The following is a 21,675-nucleotide window of genomic DNA, read 5'->3' on the forward strand; positions in this document are numbered from 1 at the left end:
TATTTACAGTATATTCTGTGTCAAATATGGGAAATGGTTTTAATCTTAAATTAACAATATGACGCAGTCTTTAGATTTTTTTTTGAGTGGTCTCCCCTCATCTTTCTCGTATACTCAGATATGAGGATGGATATTTGAAGAGTAAACCGCAAGACAATGATTACATTTTTATATTATGTACATTAAAAAACCATCAACAACAAATCAAATTAATAATATATTGAGCAATTATTATAAAAGTTGAATAAATTGGACTCTGCAGCTGCATGAATAAAAGGTAAAGCACCATTTCCGGTTAGCGGAAATAGCCCAAAAGTTGATAGAAATCTACGTTTTGTACCTAATACTTGTATGCAAAATTTGGTTGACCTAATTGAAAACATACTCAAGTTATCATGTTTACATACACAGAGACACAGACAGACACACAGACATAATTCCAAAAATGGTATTTTCTGACTCAGGGAGGTCTAAAACATTGAGATTCATCAAAAGCTCAAAACTGAATTTGTGGAAGATTCTAATACTTGCCTATACTTCATATAAAAGAAGGTCAGGGAGGTCTAAAACATCGAGATTCATCAAAATCTCGACATCGAATTTTTGGACGATTGCCAATACTTTCCCTATACTTCGTATACGAGAAAGTAAAAATTAAATTCTAAATACCATTAGATATTTAAATGACAGAAATCATTGCTTTTTAAGTTCATCTGAATGCCTATTTTAATTGTGGCAAAATAAGACCTTTCATACTTTAAGAAGTTATAAAATGTACACATCATACCATTCAGGTACAACGTAGGCCCATGACACATTTGTCAGCTTTTCCAGTAGCCTTCCTTTACATAATCTTAGCCAGTTGGAGGCGGCATTCGTCTAATATGACCTACCCAACTACTGAGACCAACTAGTCTGCGGCTGGCTATGACAAAATCTCGTTAGTCGGAGGAACAGGCGGTGTACGCAGGAGAGCACACAACCAAATGAGCCAATGAATGCTCATCCACCAGTACAGTGCACAGAATGCAGCAAAGAAGAAAAAGGAACATGCGTGTTTTGAACCTCACAAATAGAAGAGAAGCTCGTTGGTCTGACGTCTCGTGTTTTATGTACTCTTAACAGAATGGAAAAAAAAAGAATTAAAGGGCACAGATTGACACTGAACTCGCCACAGCCGTTAACCCTTTGCAAAGTGCCAATCTGTCAGGTGACACGCTATTGGCTGTCAGAAAAAGGGGCGAGCACGGCTGAGCTGGAAAAATTGGCACTCAGCCGATAAATGAGACGTGTGCTGTGATTTCCATTCATGTAATCCGACTTGAAGCTGGGCAGAGAAGATCAACCAAGTGTGTCTCAGGACTTGAGGACATGTCCTACAGTGAGACTCAGAATTAAACCTGTTTAGTGTCGAGCAGAGGAGAATGAGTGGGGACCTAATCAGATCTGCAACATCCTCAAAGGCACTGATAAAGTAGATCTAGCAGAATTCATTCAGCTTACTGGTTCAGGGCGGAGTGGTGGCTCTAGGCTAAGGATCTGCACTGGTATCCCGAAGGTTGCCGGTTTGAATCCCCGTCACTGCCAAAAGAGATCCTACTCTGCTGGGCCCTTGAGCAAGGCCCTTAACCTTCAATTGCTCCAGGGGCGTTGTACAATGGCTGACCCTGCGCGCTGACCCCAAGGGGTATGCGAAAACTAACAAATTTCTAATACGAGAAATTGCATAAGGTGAAATAAAGAACAAAAAAAAAATCTCATAATCGACACCTAGTGGAGATTAAGGAGAAGTGCATTTAAAACTGAAGCCAGGAAGCACTTCTTGACTCAGAGCTGTGGGACACGGGAACAAACTACTGAGACATGGAGTTGAAGCAGAAACCTTCACAAGTTTTAAGAAACTTCTGGATGTGATATCAGGACAAGCTTAGCTATTAGCTAAACAAACAGGCTTGATGGACTGAATGGTCTCCTCTCGTTTGTCAAATTTCTTTTGTTCTTTTTCATAAGATATTTGATATTTAAATTGCCTTGCGATGGACTACTGCTGTATCCAAGGTGGGTTCCTGCCTTGCTGCCAGTGCTGTCTGGATAGGTTCTGTACTCCATAATCCTAAACTGTATTAGTCCTGTTTGAGGTATATTTTTATTTAGACTGCAAATAACGTCTACTCCCCACCCCCACATCCAAGCCCCAAATAAAGCCTATTACAGTCCTAGAACAAAAAGTACAGAATTTAAATCTTTATTATAGCTAGTGATACACGATATGCGCATGTGAGTCATTCGCACGAGTCCTTGCTTGTAATGTTGAAATGGCTCCACTAAATTGCTGTAAATTCACAGCAATTTTGTAAATTTTTGACAGATGGATAACCGGTGGGGGTATAATAATAAAAAAAAAAAAAAAAAAGAAAACACCCTTTCAAAAGGCCTGCAGGTTGCCACCTGACATTTGCCTCTCTCTCTCTCTTTTCTAAGCTGCTGATTTGTGAGGGCAGAAGAAGAAGAAATCAAAAACAGGCAATGCTTAAAAAAGACTTTTGCAGATAATTTGTACTCGTAGACCTATAACCAGTTAGCCAGGCTTGGAGGCTTGAAGATGATGAGGATGATGAAGGGATGTATCATTATCATCATCATCAGCACCCCATCACCAGTCACAAGGACTGGTCCAGGACACAGAGTGTCACATACTATCAATTCCTCATAAATATCAGCTTCTCCATCACCGGCGGCCCCCCCTTCTTCACCTCAGCTCCACAGCAAATTGCTTGTAAATGATTTATTGATGAAGGGAAGCGCAGCGTGTCGCATCCACCTCCCCCCTTCCCCTTCTGCCAGACAGAGAGAAAGCCTTTCCCCTTTCAGCGGATTAATATAAAAAGATCCATCACCACCTTCTCCTGGGACAGGAAATGATTTCTTGTTAGTGAATATGCCAGCTCCTAAATTACCTCTTCAGATGGGCCACAAAAGAGAGAGAGAGAGAGAGAGGCACGAGTGGGGGGTGGAAGACTTAAGAGTGGGTGGGATGTTAGGACTGAGAGCAATTCAAGCAAAGGGGAAAGAAAAAGAAAAACACTATATTATTTATATCTATACAGGGAGACTATTACATACATACATACACACATACACACATACACACATACACACACACACACACACACACACACACATACACACACACACACACAGTGTCACACACTTGCGCATAGGAGGGAGTCAATGGGCTTAATTAAAGATGCAATGATGGACCAGGGGTTAACGAAATGCACTGATGTCTTTTGTTCTCCCTTCTGAAGATCATCTGTTGGGAAAACCACCTGAAGCCAACCAGGTTCCACTTTCATCTCCAGACCACACGCTCTTACTGACCTCATTTCCACTTGTTCCTGTTGGACACTCCTCTTCCTTCCCACTTCCTATAAAACCAACAACCTGCCTTTCCCTTGCACTCCTGCTCTGGACTCAGTCCTCATAGGTTACTCGGTGGCAAACCCACTACTCTTTGATAGAAAGCAAACAATATGGGGTGGATCCCCAAACCTTTTTTGGGCTATCTTGGGTCTCTTCTACAACATGCACACACCCACCCACCCATTATATGCATGTATGCATGTTTGTTATGTTAGATATACATGCCAGTCTGTACAGAGCTTTTCTCGCTCATACATTTCCTTTAATCTACACTCTCGTCTTTCTGACGTGTGTACATATAAGTTTAGGGAACTGACATGTTTCTTCAGAAAGCTGTTTCATTTTTGAACCCAGAATTGAACTTTAGCAATGCCAGCAACTTACAATCAAACATGAACAGAATAACAGCCTTCAGCAGCGCTAATGCAATTACAAAGGTCTCTCTTTTAAACAATTAGCTTTTCCTTAATTAGCCATTTTAAATGCTAAGGGAGCTGACCATTAGGACACTGAAGGAATGGCTGCTGAAAATGGGGCTTTGCAACGCTATGTGAATAATAATCTAAAAATCATTCAGTTTAAGTAGTAACAGCCATTAGCAACACCAGTAATGTCTTGGCTGTATTTTTAAATAAAAAAAAAAGTTCAGTTTCTGTCCAATACATTAAAATCTTCTTGGCAATTCCAAGCTTTTGACCGATAGTGTATGTAAAGTGGTGCAACGTTCAAGCACTGCTGCTTTACAGATCCACCATCTTGGGTTCAAATGCAGCACATATAAGCACAGTCTGCATGGGTCTTATCATTGTACACTCTGGTTTTCCTCCTAATCACAATACGTACGTGAGTGTGAGTGTGTGTGCGTGTGTGTTATGCCTAAACTAAATTCAAGGACTGCAGAATGCCTTGAGAGAAAAAGCTGGGTGGTCTCTATCCCTTAAAACCCCACAGAGGTTTATTGTCTCCACCATCGTGGCAACTTCAGTTTTTATTTCCTGTTGTCCCTGGCCATTTGACCATACTTCTTTTTGAGCTGATCATTAGGGTTCTCAACTGTTATAAATATATTTACTAAAAAAAAAAAAAAAAAACAAAAAAAAAACAAACAAACATATTTAACCGTTATTCTAATACATTCTTTACATTTCTATAGAGCTTTTCTAACTACTCAAAGCACTTTACATACTTCAACCACCACTAATGTGTGGTATCCGCCTGGAAGATGCAACGTCAGCCATTCTTGCACCAGTAGGCTCACCAGACGTTACCTATTAGGTGATTAGGGGTTGAGCGAGAGATAGTCAACTAGAGATGGAGGATGATTAGGGGGGCAGAATGGACAATGTCTTGGTGGGCAATTTGACCAGATCGAGTAACTCAATACTCTTCTGGAAAGATACCCAGAGATCGTTTATGACCACAGAAAGTTAGGAATTCAGTTTTAAGACCCATCCATTGTTTTTTTACAGCACACAGTGTCCTTGTCACTAAACTGGGACACTGGGATCCAGACAAAGACCACAAGGGTAACACTGGCTTTACCAACACCTCTTCCTGTAACAACCAAAGCTTTTTTCTCCCATTTGGTCTCCCATCCAAGTACTGTCCAGGCCTAAACTTGCTTAGCTTCAGGTGGAGTACAGGTATTGAAGTGTAGGTGGCATAGCTGCTATCATTGTGAAGCAGTTTGAGCTTAAACTACAATTATGTATGAAAATGTGTCACAGATAATTTTTTTTATTGTAGTTCTTTACAAAGTCAAGCATGGCGGTATGCATAAGCAGGACCTACAATACAACTACATCCCATCCATGACTTGTTCCATCCTTGAACCCAGAACTGCTGGCGCTGGCTCCAGTCTGCCCCAACAATGAGCTACGTGAAGAATTTGATGGTATGTGCCTGAATCAAAGGTGCCGGCTGAAGCCGTTTCAACGTTAATGCAGTTGACATACAGGTTAACTTACACATAAGACTTACATAAACATTATCTCCTCCTCCTCCTCCTCCATTGGTTGCCTGTTTGGCTTATATGAAACACTGTTTGTGTGAAAACGTTGACACTAAATAATGAAAAAACTGAGGCTTTAATTACTTCACCTCTGGGTACTTTAAAGAAAATGGACAATTTTACATTAGAAAGTCTGGGCTTTATTACCTCTGTATCTGCACAGGTCAAAAACCTTGGTGATATTGTATGATCCCACCCTTTCCTTTGAATGACATATTATTACCAAGGTAGCCATTTTTTCTTAAGCAGATTTCAAGATTGCATCCTTTTTTTCCCACCCAATAATGCAGCGGAGACCCTTACCCATGCTTTTGTCACCGCACGACTTGATTACTGCAACACAGTGTTGTGTGGTATCTCTGCACGGACCCTAAACAAGCTACAGTACATCCAAACTTCGGCGGCAAGGGCTGTTAGACATTTAAAATCGTGGCAGCATAGGACTCCTACACTTCAAAAATTACATTAGCTACCTGCGTGTTATTGGATCCAATAAAAACTAGGAGGAAATGTTTATAAGCCCCCATTATGGTCTGGCCCCATTGTACCCGTTTACCTTACTAAACTCAAACGTTCCACCATCACTCTCCTGATCCTGCACTGTGCACTTTGGGTACTACGGGTTTTGAGCCTTTAGCATATCGGGCCCACCGTGATGGAATGCCTGGCCATTGGAGCTTCGTATTTGTATCTCACTTTATGTTTTAATATCTAAACTTAAAACTTTTCTTAATATTGCTTTTTGTTGATTTTGTTAACTACTAGGGGGCTTCGCCCCCTGCTCGCTTCGCTTGACATCTTCCCCCCCACCCCCAGCACTACACACCAGTCACTTTGTGTCTCTGTCGATCGCGTATATGGATTTCACTTTCACCAAACAACAAATCTTAATTCTCACGGATACGCCTCTTCATTGGGAAGAAACACTACTTTTCCCTGATGGCAACACGAATTAGACGATCTACAAGTCTCCAACTTAAAGTTTAAATCTGAACAATATATTCAATCTCTTTTCACTGTTCCGTTATTTCACCGAGTAATAATTTCCGTTTGTTTGCACTAATGCAATCTTTACTATCATTTTTTTGAGACTTTCGAATTTTAGTACTTTCATTATCTCTACCCTGCTCTGCATGTGTACCACGCCAACGTTTTTTGAATTCTTTATGACGTTCTACTTTGTCATATACTCTTTGTCTTTTATTTCCGGCCCCAGCAGTTCGCTACAGGAGATAACGTAGCAACTTCCCATCACACCGTTCCTAAAACCTATAAAGAAAAGCCAGCATGAAACCCCACCAGAAGAAGACCCGTCCAAAGATACGACTCCTCCTGAAGCACCTGAAGAAGAGGCGCCACCTGAGGAGTTTTAAATCTTCTGCATCGTACTGCACAGCTACTTCATCATCATCAATATCATTCATTGGTGAGTACCCATACATTTTACTGTATTTTAATTAAATGAAATTATCATTTACTCTACTTATAACAAAGAAAACGACAGCGCATACCAAAGAAAACGCGATTGCATGAATTACAGTACGTATATCGGTAACATCGGTATTTTACATTCTACCACCACGGGAGACATAGCAGTACAGTATTGTACAGTAGACGGGTTTACCTTTACATTCTGTTTTTAGGTAATGTATTAAGCCGAGTTTAAAAAGTGCTTTGGGGGCATACTTTATTTAGGGTTTAAACTATAAAAATAGGCATCTAAAAGGCATTTTTTAAACCAAAAAAAAAAGTTGCGGTTTTTCACAATTCGCGGGTGCTTTAGGAACGTAACCCCAACAAATTATAGGGGTGTACTGTACATAGTTGATGTTTAATGGCAAGTTTTAATGTTTTATACGAATTGTATAGTGTCCTTGGTAACTTGAAAGACACTTTAAAAAAAAAATGTATTATTATTATTATTATTAAATGTAAGAAAATTGTGTTCTTGTTTGCTCATTGTTAGAACTTAGACAACAGAACAATCGAATATGTACACAAGTAAAACGCCACCAAACTTTGAAATAAAAAAGCACACAAAAAATGAGTGCATGATTTATTATTACATAAAACTCTCTCATACACAAAAATGTACATGAAACCAAGAGCAGCACACACACACACACACACATACTCTTGTCCCCATATCCCTCAGCCCTCCCTTCTCTCTCCAGAGATTTCAAGGCTGCAATGTGCCACAACCAGCAGCTACCTGCTTGAATGAACAGCCCAGTAAAGCGAGATGTACCCTTTTGAACTGGCAGAAGACAGAGAGGCATGCCACGCATTCTCTGGCTCTCGCACAAGGACGCGGCCCCTGCTGTAAAAGGCTGCAGACCACTCTTACCTCCATTCTGTCAATCCCATTGAATTTGACAGATGGGCTTTCAGATACTGGAGGCTCAATATCAGATTGCGGTGTGCAAGTTTCCGATAAGCTTGCCTGCCAATGAAGGCCGTTTCGGTTTCTGCAAGGCCCCCCCCCCCCCCCCAATTGTGGCAGTTTATGTAAACACACAGCTCTGTGAATTAAAAGCAAGATCAGCAGCACTGCTTCTCGACTGCCCACCACGTCCTCTGGGATGAACTCCCCTACTTGAGAAATACTCAGAAGGCCCTTTAATGGACAACAAAGGTGTACTGGGAGGTGGTGGAATGAGACATGCTTGAATAGCTGAGGGACTCGAAGCCTGCCAATACACTCCCTTCATTTCTTCCTAAAGTTGGTCAACAAATAAAAGAAATGGATGTAAATTCTAGAGAAACGAAGGGGGCGTCTGCTGAATGCAAAAGGGAATTTCCCTTAAAGAAAAAAAAAAATGTTTCAGTCAATACCATTAATAATTCAATGATGAAAGCTCTTCTTTAATCCTTAGAAAACCTTTCCATTAATTTCACCAGAAAGTGGGGGGAAGGGAACAACAAATTCTTATAATCCTATTTAAAAAAAATGTATATAAACTGCTCAAAAAAAAAAAAAAAAAAAAAAATTAAAGGAACCAACTGAAAACACATCAGATATCTACTGATATGGACAGGGTAATGTGTTAGGAACGAAAGGACGGCATAACGTTTGATGGAAATGAATATGATCAACCTACAGAGGGCTGAATTCAAGGACACCCCGAAAATCAAAGGGAAAAAATCATGCGGCAGGCAAATCCATTTTGTCAAAATTTCATTGCAGCAACTCCAAATCGAACTCAGTAGTTTGTATGGCCCCCACGTGCTTGTATGAATGCCTGGCAACGTCGGGGATGGGGGGTGGGGGGGTTAGTTCATGCTCCCAATGAGATGACGGATGGTGTCCTGGGGGATCTCCTCCCAGATTTGGACCAGGGCATCACTGGGCTCCTGGACAGTCTGAGGTGCAATCTGGCAGCGTCAGATGGACCAAAACATAATGTCCCAACCCAGAAGTGTTCTATTGGATTGCGGTCAGGCAAGTGAGTGTGGGGGCCAGTCAATGGCATCAATTTCTTCATCCTCCAGGAACTGCCTGCATACTCTCGCCACATGAGGCCGGGCATTGTCGTGCACCAGGAGGAACCCAGGAGCCACTGCACCAGCATAGGGTCTGACAATGGGTCCAAGGATCTCATTTCAATACCTAGTGGCAGTCAAGGTGCCATTGTCTAGCCTGTAGAGGTCTGTGCGTCCCTCCATGGATATGCCTCCCCAGCCCAACACTGACCCACCACCAAACCAGTCATGCTGAACGATGTTACAGGCAGAATAACATTCTCCATGACTTCTCCAGACCCTTTCACGTCTGTCACATGTGCTCACTGTGAACCTGCTCTGATCTGTGAAAAGCACAGGGCACTGGTGGTGGACCTGCCAATTCTGGTATTCTGTGGCAAATGCCAATCGAGCTCCATGGTGCCAGGCAGTGAGCACAGGGCCCACTAGAGGACGTCGGGCCCTCAGGCCACCCTCATGAAGTCAGTTTCTGATTGCTTGGTCAGAGACATTCACACCAGTGGCCTGCCTGCTGGAGGTCATTCCATTTTGTAATCTCTGGCAGTGTTCATCCTTGCCCAAAGGAGCAGATACCGGTCCTGCTGATAGGTTAAGGACCTTCTATGGCCCTGTCCAGCTCTCCTAGAGTAACTGCATGTCTCCTGGAATCTCCTCCATGCCCTTGAGACTGTGCTGGGAGACACAGCAAACCTGGCAATGGCACATATTGATGTGCCATCCTGAAGAAGTAAAGACTACCTGTGCTAGCGCTGTAGGGTCCAGGTATGGCCTCATGCTACCAGTAGTGACACGGACCATAGCCAAATGCAAAACTAAAAATTTCTTTTCAAGTCGGTCATGACTGTAAAGTCAATTCCAAACCAGCAAAGTGAAGTTGTGTACTTGAACAATTGTATTTAAAGTCAACAACATTCCTAAAATTTACCTCTGCTGGGTGAACAACCAATATCTAGGTTCACCCAGGTTACATCCAAATTTTGGGGGCTTTGAAGCAAAAACGTTTATATAGCCAGATGACCTCCCTGATGCTACACTCATTTAGTTACTTTCTATAGGATACAAAATGGATGGGGGACTGTATCCTAACCCCAAGGTACAGGGGTATTTGCAGAGGAAATACACTTTCTTATAGAATTTATGGTGGACGAGCCACCGTACCTGTCGCAGACAGATAATAGAATTTAAAAAAAGTGTTTGCTATCTCTTACCCAGTGTGTACTTTCAGCACCTTTCCTTCATAGTCACGCGCGTGCGTGCGTGTGTGTGTGTCTTCACTGGCACATTCCTGTAAAGCCTGCGTCTCCGACTCAGTCATTATTTGCGAGGCGCCTTTCTCACCTTCTGTCTCATTTTATACTTGCAGTCTTTGAAGGCAACTTATCTCCCTTTACTCCTCTTTGTGCGTCTCACATTCGCACTTCCTCTTTCATTACGTCACCAAAGGCAAACTGACCAATTAGATTGCTCAGAGCGACTATACACACAGCCCTTAGCGTTTAATTATAAAGTAGATCAGGGAAAAATTGTCATCATACCACTTATGAGAATATTTACAAACTTATATCCTAGACCAGTGGTGACCAACGTTGGTCCTGGAGAGCCGCAGTGGCTGCAGATTTTTATTCCCCCCTTAGTTGCCAGTGACAGATCATATTTAATTCCACAGCAGGTGGCGTTTTAACTTTGCAATACAAGGTCAACCTTAGGTCAATTTTTTTTTCCCTATCCAGTCCTTCACTTCTTTCTCTTCAATTTCCTTCTAAATATGTTACTAAACCAAGTAGTTCACGATGAATACATTCAGGATAAATGGAAACAAGAGTGATGGAGAACTGCCGATTCCTTTTTAATTTACGAATCTAATTGCTAATAAGCAGAAATCAAAAACCGTGAATGCAGCCATTTTTTAAGTCAAAGTTATTTCTTCACAAACATGCTGTATATAAACATTTGCCAGGTGAAATCGCTTTCTATACATTTAAAAATCACCCACTCTTGTGTTTTACAATGGAGGCTATGAGGCATGGAAGAAAAGCTTAAAAGCTCACCAAACCTGATCATTTTTCAAGCCAAGACACATTTCAAGCATTCATCTGTGCCTTCAGCGTTTACGACACATGTTCGTGACAACACAAGTGATCTGGAAATAATAATTTTAATCGCATATTCCTATTTTTCTCATGGTAAAGATACATTTTCTGTTTGCTGGGGCAAATTCTCATGTAAATATGGAAGTAAATCAAAACAAAACCAACCACGTGGCATGAAAAGTTCACTGTGATTTGGTCTGTAGGGAAGAAAGGTTGTTACACGAGAAGATGGGGGTGTTGAGCTGTCGCTCATGGCTGGTCCTCTTTTAAAACAGAGAAAAGTGCTCCTGTTTTATCCCCACCATCAAATGACCAAACCTTAAGGTTTTTAGAACACAAAAAATGAAGCATTCACTTCAGTTAATTTCTTCTTAAAACGTAGCACAATAAGGGGTCAAATTTGTTATATAAAAAAGCAATAAAATTAGTGTAATGGTCTTCTCACATTTCTAAAGCTCATGCTATTCATTAGAATGAATTGTTTGAATGAATGCTGCATAACTCAAAAATTTTCTTATCTTCATGCAGATAATGTACAAAGGCACTGTAACCTTGATTCGAGTGAAAGCAAACAAATGGGGATTTTCAACTTCTGCATGCAGCCCTTTGTTGTGACGCTGATGAAAACATCACAGATTGCATAGGGGTTTCCGTACCGAATACTCTGACCACTTACATTCACAAATCTTCTGAAAATTAACTATGAATGGGAGAACCCAGCCCACACTACCATCCCTCAGAAGGGAAGTTGGGTCTGCTAGGCTACAACACCTCCCCCTAACATCACTGGATCCTGGACTTCCTGACAGAGAGACCACGTCATAAACACCATCTCCAGTTCCATCACTCTGAGTGCTGGTGTCCCCGAGGGATGTGTACTTGGCCCACTTCTCATAATTGTATGGCGGTGTAAAGCTCTAACCCCATTCTTAAGTTGGCTGATGACACAATGGTGCAAGTGCAACAAACTGTCTCTGAACATGGGCCAGACTAAACAGAGGACTGTTGACTTCAGGAAGGCCCATGCTGTCCACACCCCACTGCACATTGAGGGCTGTTATGGATCTGGTCAACATCACCCAATTCCTTGGTGTGCACCTGGCAGCCAACCTTTTCTGGACAATTAACACCACCTCCATAGCCAAGGAGGCGCAGCAGCATCTCCACTTCCTTTGGTGGCTGAAGGCGGCAAAACGACCTCCCCCCTATTCTCATCACATTCTACAGGGGCACCTTAGAGAGCGTTCTGCCCAGCTGCATCACTGTCTGGTTTGGGAACTGCAGTGTCTCTAACTGTAAAGTCCTACAACGGATGGTGCACACTGCAGAAAAGATCACTGGGACCTCTCTGCCCTTCTTATACAAAGTGTTGTACCCGCAAAGCTAACAACGTTATGACGGACCCCGCTCACGGTCTCTGTGTCACTTCCATCTGGCAGAGGGAACCATAGCATCCAAACCAGTTCTTTTAACCCTTGGCAATCTGGACTCTGTGCTGCCCCCCTACCCTCAGATCTGACCTTAGTAGCAAAATTTATATGCAGTACATATGTTGCACTTGTCACTACTTTATTATTAATTTTACTGCTATTATTTATTATTTATTTATTACACTATCAAAATTACTATACATTCACTTACCTCTTATTTAATTTATCGATTTATAGTATATTACAGGTCTTTACCCATCTTGCACTTGTCCTGGGTTTATGTACAGTTTGCACTGTGGTCCTGTTATTTTGTTCCACTGTATGCTGCAATATAGTGTGTGGGTCATGGTATGACAAATCCACTTGACTTGACTAAAGACTTACAATTAAGGGTTCCATACTCCTGTTCTTTCAGGATAATTTCATCCTATCCTTAATGTCCACCACTGGCCTCAAGTTTTATTCCTATCACAATAGGCTCTTATGCACACAGTAGTGCTGACGTACTTAGTGAAATCTCAGCCAGCTCATTCACCTCTGCTGTCCACACCGGAGTTTGCTTAGTGGCAAGAATGTCCGAGAAAAAGAAGTTTAAGTTTCAGGGTACAGATAGCTCAACAGTTGAACATTGTTGTGTACCTTTATCTTTGGCTTCCAGTAAACACAACAAGGTTCTTAGTTTTCTTTCACTTCCTTCGGATAAGGAAACCCAATCTGAATGGATTTGCACTAACCGGAAAGAAAGAGAGAGAGAGAGAGAGAGAGCTTTATGGTTTGTCCCCATACCCAAGTTTGTAGTTGGCATTTTAAAATCGAGGATTTTCACAAGCCAGGGTGGTGACTGTTGAAGAGAATGGTCCCTGTGTTGTCCAAGTGGAACAATTTCTCCGTTCCCCTTTCAACACCGAGGGGTTTGGGAGAGAAGAAAGCGACTGACGTTGGCTGACACACCAGGTGATACAGAGGATAATAAAATCCTTGAGGACCATGACTACAACATCAGCAGATGTTGACCTAGCGCTTGATAAAACATCTCTCTCAGAGAAGCGATCCTCCAGCGGAGGAAACAAATTGAGACCCTTGCAATAAAGCAGCTTTTTAGCATTCACCATTTTGTCGGCTCAGACAGAGACCTTCTCTTTTTCACAACGCAAGATGTCCAGCAGACTCATGTTATTTATTGTAGCATTGGCGCTGAGCACCGCAATCAATGGATTCTCTGCTCTTTGAGGTGGCTCGCTATCCTATAAAGGACTGCTAGCCTTTTGCCACACTAGTTGGAAAAAGTATGTGCAACTGTGGAGAGCAGTCATTTTCACAGGTGATCCTGCTATTGATGATGTAACGCCAGCTCATTCTTTTCGAGACTCATCCCTGGCTAATATAACTTGTCCAGCACTGTTGCAATATTAAGATTATATACATATTCACCTGTCCATGAATAAAGTTTAATGACTAATTTTTGAAATTTATTTATTTTAAAAAAGCCTAATGTAAATCACATTTGTCCCATGTAAGTTCACAGGAGACCCAAGTCTTTAATATGTCCGGAACTTACTAATTGTGGCTGTAGCTTGAACTCTATAGTCTGAGGCCCTTCTCCATTTTAGCTCCTGATGTTTGGCACAATGTTTTAATAATGTGACTTGTGCCCAGAGTTACGGTAAATGACGCATCTTAAAGTGATCGGTGAAAAACGCCATAGCTAGTCGATTTGGATAATGGCACAGGAAGTGAAGCAGCTGGCTGACTCAGAATCCAGAAGAGTGTGTGCATTTAGCCTACTGTGTGAGCCCATCAGGTGGATATCACTAAATAACAGATTTATCTTACATCAAAATTCCTTACTACTGAACAACAAGAAAAAAGTTTGATAAACAAGAGGATCTCATGAAGCCCATCAAGCTCATTTGGTTAGCCAATGGCCATATTTTCCCAGTATCTCACCCTGATACTTTTAAAGGCTCAGAAGTTTGTTCCCAGTTCCCATAACTTATATGTTAAAATGGGAGAAATTCCAAAGTCTTGAGATTTTTGCCTTAAGCTGAATCTGCACAGCAGACTCACTATGGATGTTTCACCTCCAAAACAGCAAAATGCTTCTCAAAAAATACCTGAAACTAGTGGTAGACTTGCACTACTTCAGACCACTTAAGAGTTCATATAGCAGGCAAAGTGAGAAGAGAAGTGGAAGTGGCAGCCCCTGAAATGGAGAGACCCCACACTAAATGTTAATGGTTTACAAAGACTACGAGGTAAAGAGCGGTTTATCCTACTGCAACCTGCTCAATATGTCAACAAGTGAGACCCCCCCCCCCCCACCCCATTCGATCATTGTAAAAATTGTACATACAGATGTTTAACAGTTTGCTCCAGAGCCGCTCAGGGTCTTACCTGCTTGTGCATTTCAATGTTGAGGCCGTAGGACATCTCATAATACTAAAAGGACAAAAAGAAAGACAAAGCATCAATACCTTACGGCAAACAAGCGGACTGGGGGGGCTTCAGCACACAACTAAGGGTGACGGGAGTATTTCAAGGATGTCGATGGAGAAATGGAAGGATTCCAGTACTCACCATAACATAGTGTCTCTGGATCTCCGTCTTCTCTGTGGCCAGCTTCTCACACTCCAGCTTCAAGCTGAGGAGACAGAAAAGGGGAAATCATCAAGAGACCACTCACTCCAAAGCCAAAGCCCACCATCGAGGTGCACCACAACTGCTAAACAAAAGATTCAAAGATCTAGACATACGTATTTTAGTGCACTTAATGGAATTCAAGGTTGCAGAATCTATTAGGGTGCAAGGCAGGAACTAAAACCAGACAGGCCGCCAGTCAAATCGCAGTTCCTGCTCAAGTTAACATCAACCTTAAAATGCAGGGGGAAAAAAAACGGGAGCCCTCAGAAAAGAAAATTTGCAGAGACATTGGGAGAACATACAAACTCCATGAAGATGGTGACTGGGTCCAGAATTCCAATCCAATGAACTGCAGCTGTGAGGAAGAGACACTAAGCACTGTGCCACCCTAGACAAAGATTTTACCAACACATTGCGATGTCCAGATTGAACAGACCATTTATTTTAAAGACGCCTAAACTTGCCTCGAGGCTGCTCTCCATCCTCCTCCAAAATTGCTTCATTAAAGAGAGAATTGTGACATAATGGAAGGCTGAGTGTAAGTGATGTGGAGGTAGGGATGAGAAAATCGGGGTGCACCTTCATTTAAAAGGCATCTTCACACTCGTAGTCAGTTTGCTTTGTTCTGAATTTGGGGAGGATTCATTATTTTACTTCAACTTCCAGTTAGTTCAGTTCACACTGCAAATGTTCAAGAAAATTAAATATAGTGATAAAAACTCTCGTGAGTGTGTCATGGACCTCTCTTAGGGCAGAAACATTTTTTCCACTGATCAAAAAATAATAGCATGGAGGGTCAACAAGAGTTGTATTTGCGCACTACTGCATTTCACATAATTATTTGGCTTATTTACTAAACAAAGCTCTGTCAGCAAAACACCCATCACCAAACTACTTGAAAATGATGCGCTCCTACAGAGGGTAGAAAAAGGACACGTTACAAATAAGCGAGTGAACAGAAGATGACGGAGGGCCTATCCTGATCTGCTTCGGTTTTGTGACAGTACACGTATCAGACACATGATGAGCCATACTTTCTCTCCAATAGCCTCTGACAGGGGTCAATGTCCAGGGCGCATACCCAGCACTAAAATGTCCACCTGACCCTCTAATAGTTTGCATTTGGGCACAGTGGCAACTCAGAGAGAACAACCAAGTTCAACTGTCCTAAGTGCAAAGTGTACGTTTATTAACTCGAAATCCATACAGTGCAGATAATAAAGTTAATAAATAATCCAATTAAAAAGTTAAAAACCAACAATAAATACATTAAAATCCCATTATGAAACACTCCAAGGCATCAGGTTAGGCTCCTCTCTCCATCTCTCCAGCTCACCCAAGCAGGTCTTCTCAGCTGGCAGTGATGCCAACAGCTGTGGTTACCTTCTCCTGAATCATGCCACACCTGCCCTCATCCTCATCAGCCGTGGCACACCTAGCCAGCCCTCCATCTCCCATCCGCACCTCTTAGATCCATGGGAGGGTCAATCAAATTCTCCACTCCTACACAGCTGTTCAGCGGGGACACCCCTCAGAGAGCCATTAAATTTCGCTCCCTCGCAAGGTCCGACTGCTCTGTCACCTCCTCTTCACTGCTCTTACGCGATCTTCCAATATCGCCAGTCACTATTCCAGAACAGACTCTCTATTTAAATGTTGACAAGCGTAGGTGTTAATTACGTACCCCGTAGTGCGAAGGAGGAAAAATCAGCCAAACTGCGTGCATCTACATGCCGATCATCACATCAACACCCTGGAGCCGCTCTGCCACGCTACTGCACCCCTGCAACCTGACCCCGAGCTTTAACGCACTTCTACTCTAAAAACTTGAGCCGCCATGGACCTTGCTTCATGACAACCACCTTAATTGAAGTTTATCTCAAATCACAAGTCTACTATCTTAACTGTTGAAAATATTTGTTAATAAGGTTTATTTTTTGCAGGGGGGTGAATTATGGTTTCTCAAGTTTGACATGATGCATGGAATGTTGTGTTCTTCAAATATCATCAATACAATAGAATAAGCTCACTTCACTCGCCAACCCCCCCCGGCCTACACTATGCACCAGCCACTTCGCGTCTCTGTCGCTCGTGTATGTTGATTTCACTTTCACCAAACAACAAATCTTTAAATTCCACGGATATGCCTCTTCATTGGAAAGAAACACTACTTTTCCCTGATGGCAACACAAATTAGATGATCTACGAGTCTCTGACTTAAAGTATAAATCTGAACAATATATTCAATCGCTTTTCGCTGTTCTGTTAATTCACAGAGTAATAATTTCCGTTTGTTTGCGCTGATGCGATCTTTACTATCATTTTTTTGAGAATTTCGAATTTTAGTACTTTATCTTTAACCTGCTCTGCATGTGTACCGCACCAACATTTTTGAATTCTTTATGACATTCTACTTTGTCATCTAGTCGTTGTCTTTTATTTCCAGCCCCAGGCATGGTTCAATCTCTTGGCACAAAGTCTTGTCTTATGGGACGTGAAAGTGTCTCTCCGAGAAAATCACGTCTCGTCCCAAGCTAAAAAGTCTCATCTTGTCCCAGAATTTTTTTTTTTTATTATAATAGAGAGAAGAAATAATGCCTGTTTTATAATGTTTGACCAACATTTATTACATAGGTCAAAGTTATTGTGCCTCCATATTTGCACTGTGGCCAAAAAGCCATTGCACTAAGTGGACTCGCATCACTTTTATGGTGTAAGGAATACTTGAGTATTGCATGAAGTTTTAGTCTCCAAGCAGCATAAAAGACACAGCAGCACTAGAAAAAGTCCAGAGAAGAGCAACAGGGCTGATTCGAAGACTGAGAGGTATGAGAGAAGATTAAAAGAATGGAGCCTTTACAGTTTAAGTGAAAAGAGTTTAAGAGGAGACCTGATTGAAATGTTTAAAATTATGAAGGGAATTAGTCCAGTGGATCGTAGAGAATCGGGACTTATTTTAAAATGAGTTCATCAAGAACACGGGGACACAGTTGGAAACTTGTTAAGGTAAACTTCTCTGTGTGAAGAAAGATTTCGTAACATTTGTGTGAACCATAGACATTTGGAATAAGTGGCCAAGTAGTGTGGTAGACCGTAAGAGTTCAAGGACCTACAAAATGGACTTGATGGTATTTTGGAGGCATCAGGTGGATGGGACTGGCAAGCTTTGTTGGGCTGAATGGCCTGTTCTCATCTAAACCTTTCAAAAGTTTTAAAGTTCTAATGTAAGATTAAGGTCTTTGATTGTCAGTCTTACAGCCCACTGCTATTTGTTTTTTGTGACCTCTGTATATATTAATTACGATGACCCGTGCGCAAAAGAGTCCCCGAGTCTGAATCAGGCTTTGTACCTATGTGCGTATTTATTTTAGTGTTATTTTAATGCTGTATTTTATCTCTTGACTTGTTATGCTATGAATGAGATTCCCTAATTCCCGGCAGCAGACGCTTAGCGTAACTACCATAGCACAAACAATAATACCCATAATGCACAGTATTTCACATACCGTATATATACTCGCGTTAAAGTTCTCTCACGGATAAGTCTGGACTTGATTTTACAGTATAACTTCCGGTATTTTATAATGTCGGCCATACAAGTCAAATGCGGAAAACTCACGCTATTGGACCAAGAGATTATGATATGCTAACGCCCACGTGAGAGAGTAACCATGGAGCACACGGCCTTTTATTTTTTTTGCTATGTATTGTGCCTACCTGACCACACAGCAGTACCCAAATTATTCCGAAGCGATGTTTGCACTGTTTTGTGTTTTTTGTATCTCACACCCTCATATACCTTTGTCATAGGAGCATCCCTTATCTACGATGGAGCGTTCGATCAGAAGAAAATATGAAGCTGGTTTTAAATTAAAAGTCGTTGAAGTGGCAAAAGAAACTGGTAACTGTGCTGCTGCAACAAAATTCAATGTTTCTGAGAAACTGGTACGAGATTGGAGGAGGCAAGAAGATGTAAGAAAAAAAATTTAAGTGTCACATTTTTGAACGGGCGAATAAGTCGGGCTCTGCGGTGGGCTGACGCCCTATCCGGGGTTTGTTTCCTGCCTTGTGCCCTGTGTTGGCTGGGATTGGCTCCAGCAGACCCCCGTGACCCTGTAGTTAGGATATGGTGGGTTGGATAATGGATGGATGGATAAGTTGGGCTCTGATTTTATGATCGATTTTTCGGGTTTCAAGACCCGGCTTATACAGTAGTTCAATTGGTCCTGTGCCAGATCACATTCATACCAAATGTGAACTGCTCTAAAGTTGGCTTGGTACCACACAGAGATTACCCTTTCCAAAAGGTCTTGGTAAAGTTTGTTGGTCTGCACTAGATAGACATGTTGATATAATAATAATAATTCTTTACATTTATATAGTTGTTTTTCTCAGTACTCAAAGCACTCTCGATGCAGGGAGGACCTGGGAAGCAAAGCCATAATCTAACTAATCGAACCAACTAATCGAAAAAAAAATACACCAAATAAACTAAGTGTGAATACACCTGAAGGGTAGCTGGCATCAGAGTGCAGGAACCACAGAGTGGACACTGGGGCCAACTGAAAGCACAGTGATGGCGACTTTTGTTACCTGTCCCACTACACTTGCTGAACAAACGGGCCCTAGCCTAATGTTACTTGACTATCTTTACCTCTGTTGTAAGTCACTTTGAATAAAAGAGTCTGCCAAGCAAATATAAATGGAAAGGTAAAGGAAAGCTAGAAAATTAGGCAAGACAGAGTAGGGATGGGGGAGTTTTTTGGGGGGGGGGTTGGGGGGGCTTAAGGTGAATGGACAGGGCGTTTTAACAGTTTGCAGAATGAGATGGCGACAAGTTCCTTGCATTAAATCTGCATGAGTAGCAGCGGTGGTAGACTTTCAGAATGTTTGTTCAAGAGTTTGTTTTGGCGTCCTATAGAAAAAATTTCCCCTTCATTCTTTCAAACAGAGAGTTTGTGGAAAGCCTACCTTTGCCAGATCAACCAGTTCTTCTCAGCTGCCTAGCCTCACCCACACCAAGTCATTACACAGCCACATCCTTTGGCTTACCAGGATCCCATAGCACCAAACAATTTTACCCATAATTCACAGTATTTCACAGAGATTGAATGTGATCCGGCACAGGACCATTCTAAAGTTGGCTTGGTACCACACAGAGACCACCTTTTCCAAAGAGGTTTTCTTGGTCTGCACTAAAATGGCAGTTCAGCCCTCAAAATCTATATATGTTGCCAAATGTATTGGGACCCCCCCTTTCAAATCACTGAATTCAGGTGTTCCAATCACTTCCGTGGCCACAGGTTTATAAACTCAAGCACCTCGGCATGCAGACGGCTTCTACAAACATTTGTGAAAGAATGGGTCTCTCTCAGGAGCTCAGTGAATTCAAGCGTGGTACCGTGATAGAATGCCACCTGTGCAAGAAGTCCATTCGTGAAATTTCCACGGTCAACTGTCAGTGGTATTATAACAAAGTGGAAGTAACAACAGCAACTCATACACGAAGTGGTAGGCCACATAAAATCACAGAGCGGGGACAGTGCATACTGAAGCGGACAGTGTGCAGAGGCCGGCAATTTTCTGTAGAGTCAATAGCTACAGGACCTCCAAAAGCTCAAGAACAGTGCATATAGAGAGAGCTTCATGGAATGGATTTCCATGGCTGAGCAGCTGCATCCAAGCCTGACATCACCAAGTGCAATGCAAAACGTTGAATACAGTGGCGTAAAGCCCACCGCCACTGGACTCTACAGCAGTGCAGACGTGTCCTCTGGAGTGATGAATCACGCAATCTGATGGACGAGTCTGGCCAGGAGAACGGTACTTGCCTGACTACATTGTGCCAAGTGCAAAGTTTGGTGGAGGGGGGATTATGGTGTGAGATTGTTTTTCAGGGGTTGGGTTTGGCCCCTTAGTTCCAGTGAAAGGAACTCTTAATGCTTCAGCAGTCAAAGCCATTTTGGACAATCCCATGCTCCCACCTTTGTGGGACCAGTTTGGGGATGGCAACATGACTGCTCACCAGTGCTCAAAGCAAGATCTATTAAGAAATGGATGAGCGAGTTTGGTGTGGAGGACCTTGACTGGCCTGCACAGAGCCCTGACCGACCTCAACCTGATAGAACACTTTTGGGATGAATTAGTGCGGAGACTGCGAGTGAGCCAGGCCTTCTCATCCAACATCAGTGCCTGACCTCGCAAACGTTCTCCTGGAAGAATGGTCACAAATTCCCATAAGCACACTCCTAAACCTTGTGGAAAACCTTCCCAGAAGAGTTGAAGCTGTTTTATCTGCTAAGGGTGGGCTGACTTCATATTAAAGCCTATGTATTAAGAATGGGATGTTGTTAAAGTTCATGTATGTGTAAAGGCAGGTGTCCCAATACTTTTGGCAATATAGTGTATATATAAATACACACACACACACACGCATATAATGCAAATGTCTGTCCGTCCGTCGCACTATTACTCACAAACTAATGAAGCTACAACCTTGACCTTACCCTTAATTGAAAACCTATGACCAGATATGTGAAGGAAATTTTAAAAAATGTACACAAAAACACAAAGAAGTTGCATTTTTTATTTTAGGATA

General features: G+C 42.1%; 1 protein-coding gene across 4 annotated transcripts in view; it reads right to left on the reverse strand.

Annotated features, from left to right (window-relative positions):
* The window catches only part of tle2a (TLE family member 2, transcriptional corepressor a), a 125,646-nt gene that overhangs the window by 58,622 nt on the left and 45,349 nt on the right, over positions 1 to 21,675 (reverse strand). For all 4 annotated transcript variants that reach the window (XM_051935260.1, XM_051935259.1, XM_051935262.1 and 1 more), the window contains exons 3-4: positions 15,015 to 15,078; positions 14,832 to 14,876 (exon numbers count right to left, since the gene is read on the reverse strand). In XM_051935260.1, coding sequence (XP_051791220.1) covers positions 14,832 to 14,876; positions 15,015 to 15,078 — 109 coding nt within the window. The remainder of the gene's footprint in view (positions 1 to 14,831; positions 14,877 to 15,014; positions 15,079 to 21,675) is intronic.

This window comes from Erpetoichthys calabaricus, chromosome 12, assembly GCF_900747795.2.
Source record: "Erpetoichthys calabaricus chromosome 12, fErpCal1.3, whole genome shotgun sequence".
Classification (NCBI taxonomy): domain Eukaryota; kingdom Metazoa; phylum Chordata; class Cladistia; order Polypteriformes; family Polypteridae; genus Erpetoichthys; species Erpetoichthys calabaricus.